Raw genomic sequence first — 5,522 nt, 5'->3', positions numbered from 1 at the left:
TTTTATTGTTAAAAAGTATTTGCAACATATTAGAAAATAAGGTACAATCAAAAAGGAAAACACTAAAAATTTCGTTTTTGTCACTTTTCGATGACAAAAAAGCTGCTAAAAGTTAAGAAAATTTACCTATAAAAATTAAATAAATTTTATATTAAAAAGATGGGATTACTAGAAATATAAACAATATTGGTTATTAATATAATTAAATACTACACAAAATAAAAAGTAACGTATATTTTGTTGGTTTGTACAAAACAAATTACAAAATTTGACTTTTTCTTTTTGTAGAAATTTTTGAGCTTTTTTGAAACGCGAAGTCCTAAGCCATAGCTTACATAGCTTACTTGTAAATTCGGCCCTAGCTCTAGCTTTTTTCGTAATTCATTGCATAAATGTAATAGTAATGGCTTCGAAAAACGACAAAGTTTTTTAAAGCTTGTATCATTCAGCCGAAAAGCATTATCTCGAAGACGAAAAACCAAGATTCGTGACGTCCAATGCTAATTTTCTCTATCTCCAATTGCTCGTGAAGTAATATCATCCTTACACCTAAAGTCGCCATGTTCTTTTTACTTTCGTTACGTTCCTAAAAACGGCACCTCGAGAGTAATCGATAAGAAAAGCTTAGTCATCGCATGTGGCTATAGGAACCGAAAACGAAACGTACGGTACGGCTCAGAATAGCATTTTCACAGTTGATTAAATGCCAATCACGTGGTTTCGATAGAAACTGGTTTTTATCGCATTCGTTAGCTTAACGATACTACTCAGAATAGGTCCCCTGGATAGAAACATTGGAAGCGTTATACGTGTGTAGCTTCCACCAGCTAAACCGTGTGAGGTTTGTGCTTTGTAAAGCGCATGGGCGAATGCGCATAATTTGACTGCTTGGAAGCTAACCCGGTTTCGACAATACAGCGCTTCCATTTTTCCACTGATATTCGAATATACAGTAGCAATCTTATCGTTTATTTCACATATAGTATAGAAATTTGTAATAAGATACATAATGCAATTATAATAAAATATTAATTTTAATTAATTCAAACAACGTTAAAATATGAAAATTTATATTTTAGAAAATACAAGGGAAGCGGCGCTTCCACCGCTTCCAATGACGGCACGCCACTGTGTATTACTCAAGGCAGCCAACAACAACAACATTATTTCATAATTTTTTATTTCAGATTTGTTACTGTTAATTATTTTTTAATAATCAGTTTACAACATACAGTATTGGTGTTTCTTGTTATTTTGGTATGCTGTAAACAGATTTTTACAACATTTTCATTAAAATATTTCTTTTATTTTGTGCTCGAGCACATGTACTACTAGAATCTGGTACAGATTCACTAGAGTTGTCATTTGGAATTTCAGTTTCGTCATCTAAATCGCCGTCATAAATTATACAAACGTTATGTAAAACGCAGCAGGTCATGATAAACATTGGTATGAGATAAGGGCTGCCCATATCCACATATCTCAAACGTCTAAAACGTCCTTTCAATAAACCGAAGGCTCGCTCCATTATATTTCTTGTCCTGCTGTGCTTTAAATTAAAGTTTAGCTGTTGTGGACTTAAATGTCCGTTATCTCTAAACGGAGTTATTAATTGTTCTTGTAGGGGATACGCAGAGTCACCTAAAAGATGGTATTTTGGTGGAACCAGCGTACTCAAACTTCTCCCCAATTTCGAACGTCTAAAAACACGAGCATCATGCACGCTTCCAACTTCTCCTGCATAGCAGTCTATAAACCTGCACCTAATGATATATTAATAGTTAAGTCAATGAAATTAACTTCAAAATCTAAATTTAAATTGAAACAAAAGGAATAATTTACAAACCTTGAATCCACTACAGCTTGGAGTAACACTGAATGAAATCCTTTTCTATTTATGTATGACTCCGGACGATTTATTGGTGCTTTGATTGGTATGTGCGATCCATCAATGCAGCCAATCACACCAGGAAAGCCACATGCTTTTTTGAATTGAGAAGCATTAGCTTCAAGTTCGTCACCTGACGGAAAACGTATAAATTGGCCAGACAAACTAGAAATTGCCTCCAAAACTTTTTTACTGGTGAACCATAATGTTGCTTTTGATACATCAAAACGATCACTTAGAGATCTGTAAGTAAAAATAATATTTATCTATTAACAAAAAACTGGCTTAACAAAGCATTTTTCTTGATTCACTTATCAATGGAATGCATGATATCAAACTAAACAAGTAATATAAAAAAGAAATTTTTAAAGTCAATTCCTACTTAGGTCAACAAAGAAAAATTTTATTTTAGTTACTTTTTATTAAATAATTACAATTAATATAAATATGTATATACATATGACAGAATCACAATACTAAGTGGCAAAATAGAAAGCGAATTTTCTTGCAATTTTCCATTTTCCTTTCTATATATGGTGTTGGACTATTATTTTTGTTTCTCACATACACACTTTCCATCTCTCTCACTAATTTATTCACATGTTTCATTTTCCATTTTGTTCTCTCCTTGACTCAGACTAGAACCCAGAAATTGTTTTCTCCCATATAAAACTAAAATTAATTAATTAAATTTAATTAATGAATTAATATTTGAAAAAAACTATTAATCAAGTGTCATCCACTACAAGTTTAAAAAAATGTATTTGAACTCGAGTGGATGAATATAAAGTATTTTATTAATTATTGAAAATTTGAACAAGATATATATAGGGGGAGTGTGAACTAATAGTAGGAATTTAAAAATGATCTTAAAAATAGAAAAATTAAATATTCTTTCAAAAAAGTTTTTAATGCAATTGTAAAATTTTATGAATCACTTATCAAAGCAAATGTCTCTTAAAATCTAAAATGACATTAACATTCCTACTGTTATTGGAGCAATCCTACCATAGAATACATCTATAAACATCTATTTTTATAACACTTAAAAACAAAATTGATTATCTGTACGATTCCGGAGTAAGCCACAAGGCCATTAGGATTTGTTTCCTGGGCTCTAATGTTTGACGACCACGGCTGCAGTTATTAATGAGTTTTTCCGAAATCTAAAACGATTTATTTTCATTATAGAATATTGTATTAGTTAATAAAACGGAAATAAAATAAAGGTCAAGCGATAAAACAGAGAACAAATTAATTCCCGCCTATTCTGAATTTTTACCAAAATTAATATATTTGATAAACTTACCATGTTTTCAAGGACATTAACTGTTTCCGGAGTCATTCTAAAATGGCTTTTAAACGTTTGTGTGGAAAATCGCGAAACGATTTCCTCCACGTAGCCTTCCACCTTCGGAGTTTTCTCCGATAGTCGGCCAACTTCTCTAAGTTCATTTTCATCTTCTGACGAACTTGAACTTGCCAAATCGTCATCCTCGTATGCCTCCGAATGGATATTCGAAAGCATTGATAAAATTAATGAAATGGTCTCTTCTCGGTTTGATTGCGCCGCCATGTTGTTTACCACGAAATGACCAGTCTGTTTAGAAATGCGCCACTCCCCTGGAATAACCAGCTATGACCGATGACGTCAGGCACCACTACCGCTGTATTACCGGTTACAATTTCCAAACGCGCCCTTAGTGTGCGTTCTCGTGACGTACCCTAACTGTGTACCAAATTTCAACTTTCTACTCCTAACTGTTTGGGCTGTTAACATTTCCATTGTTACGTAACACTTCCATTGTTGATGGAAGTGTTAAAAATGGAAGTCTTAACATCAACAATGGAAGTGTTAAAACTTAATCCTGTCCCTCTCCCCGTGGGGAGGAATTTCGAAAAATCCCTTCTCAGTGTGCGTCCTCGTGACGTACCCTACCTGTGTACCAAATTTCAACTTTCAACTCCTCACCGTTTGGACACGTCTCGATAATGTATATAGAAGCTTTAATCCCGTCCTCCCACCGAGGGGAGGACGGGATTAAAGCTTCTATATACATTATCGAGTGCAACAGTAGATAGGTCTGTTTTTGGTATAATCGGGGATATCATACAGAGATTTTCATATCATATCATACAGAGATATCATACAGAGAAAATCGAACATATTTTTAGACCCATCTAAAAATTCTGTAATTAGTCTGGGAACAGGAGGACCCAATTCTTGCATTCTGTGTAACAGTCCTGATCGTATACTTTAATTTTAACTCATTCAATTTAATATCATTCATTAGCTGCTACTAAAGAACATCCATCGTCCTCTAGTCTTGCTGTGTCTATTGAGAAATCTTCTCAATAGACACAGATTTCTCTAGTCTTGCTGTGTCTATTGAGAAGATTTCTCAATAGACTTCAATAGCAAAAAGGATTCCATCTCAGGGTTAGTAACACTTCCATACAAACAAACCAAATTTTTATTAGGCGAGGAATTTTTCAAGGAGATTCCTTGAGTCCTCTCTGGTTCTGCTTAGCCCTGAATCCATTATCCAACATGTTAAACAACACGCAATACGGTTACAATATCAGACACGAAAAAACAACACAGTTTACACTGTCACATCTCATGTACATGGATGACATAAAACTTTATACATCCACACAAAAACAACTTCATCAACTCCTACAAATCACACATTCATACACCAAGGACATACAAATGGAATTTGGCCTAGATAAATGCAAAACAGTTCACATAGAAAAAGGAATCCCGAAGAAAGAAGATTCTGCACTTGAAAACGGAGACGTTATTGAATCCATGGAAGAGGGCGAGTTCTACAAGTATTTAGGATTCCAACAGGCCAAACTAACAGAACATACACAAATAAAGCAAAGATTAATTAAAGAATACCAAAGTAGGTTAAATGCTATTCTCAGAACACAATTAAATGCAAAACACACAGTCAAAGCAATAAACACATATGTCATCCCAGTACTCAACAATGGAAGTGTCAAGTAACAATGGAAATGTCAACAATGGAAATGTTACGTAACAATGGAATTCTTAAGATAAAGCGACGTGCAAGACGCAAATGCAGTATTTTCGTTTTTGCGGGAAATCGAACATATTTTTAGACCTATCTAAAAATTCTGTAATTAGTCTGGAAACAGGGAGGACCCAATTCTTGCATTCTGTAAAAACGGGTAAGGTTGACTATAACGTAATAATCTTAATTTTCGCTAAAACGGTTAGAGGTTAAAAGTTGAAAGTTAGGAGTTGAAATTTGGTACACAGATAGGGTACCAAATTTAAGTACCAAAGTGTTAAGTAACGATGATAGTGTGAAGTAACAATGGAAAACAAGAGAAAGCGACGTGCAAGATTTACGGGCGCTGGAAAAGAAAGGAAAAAGAAAAAGAGTAATATGTTATAACACATTCGATTTTCAAAATTAAACGGATTAGTTCGGTTTTTCTCGACATTTCTTCTCTAGAACGTTCGATGAAAATCGAACGATATAACCAGACCACGTCGTGAAAATCGAACAGTATTAGAACATTCGATTTTCAAATTCGACCTTTCTTTAGAAATAATTAGTTCGTTGATGAAATTACTTTTTTTTGTGAGTATAACGTA

At 33.8% G+C, this 5,522-nt stretch overlaps 1 protein-coding gene across 1 annotated transcript; it reads right to left on the bottom strand.

Moving 5' to 3' along the window:
- Positions 1–1,276: 1,276 nt before the first annotated feature.
- Positions 1,277–3,464, bottom strand: LOC136970411 (putative nuclease HARBI1). Its single transcript, XM_067264853.1, has 4 exons — positions 3,198–3,464; positions 2,960–3,054; positions 1,847–2,131; positions 1,277–1,763 (listed from the first exon to the last, which is right to left on the bottom strand). Exons 1-4 carry the CDS (start codon positions 3,462–3,464, stop codon positions 1,277–1,279), a joined length of 1,134 nt encoding a protein of 377 aa, XP_067120954.1.
- Positions 3,465–5,522: the final 2,058 nt, after the last annotated feature.

This window comes from Centruroides vittatus, unplaced genomic scaffold (genome assembly GCF_030686945.1).
Source record: "Centruroides vittatus isolate TY-2023 unplaced genomic scaffold, ASM3068694v2 contig_1952, whole genome shotgun sequence".
In the NCBI taxonomy this organism is placed as follows: domain Eukaryota; kingdom Metazoa; phylum Arthropoda; class Arachnida; order Scorpiones; family Buthidae; genus Centruroides; species Centruroides vittatus.
This window is presented reverse-complemented; position numbering and strand designations above follow the sequence as displayed.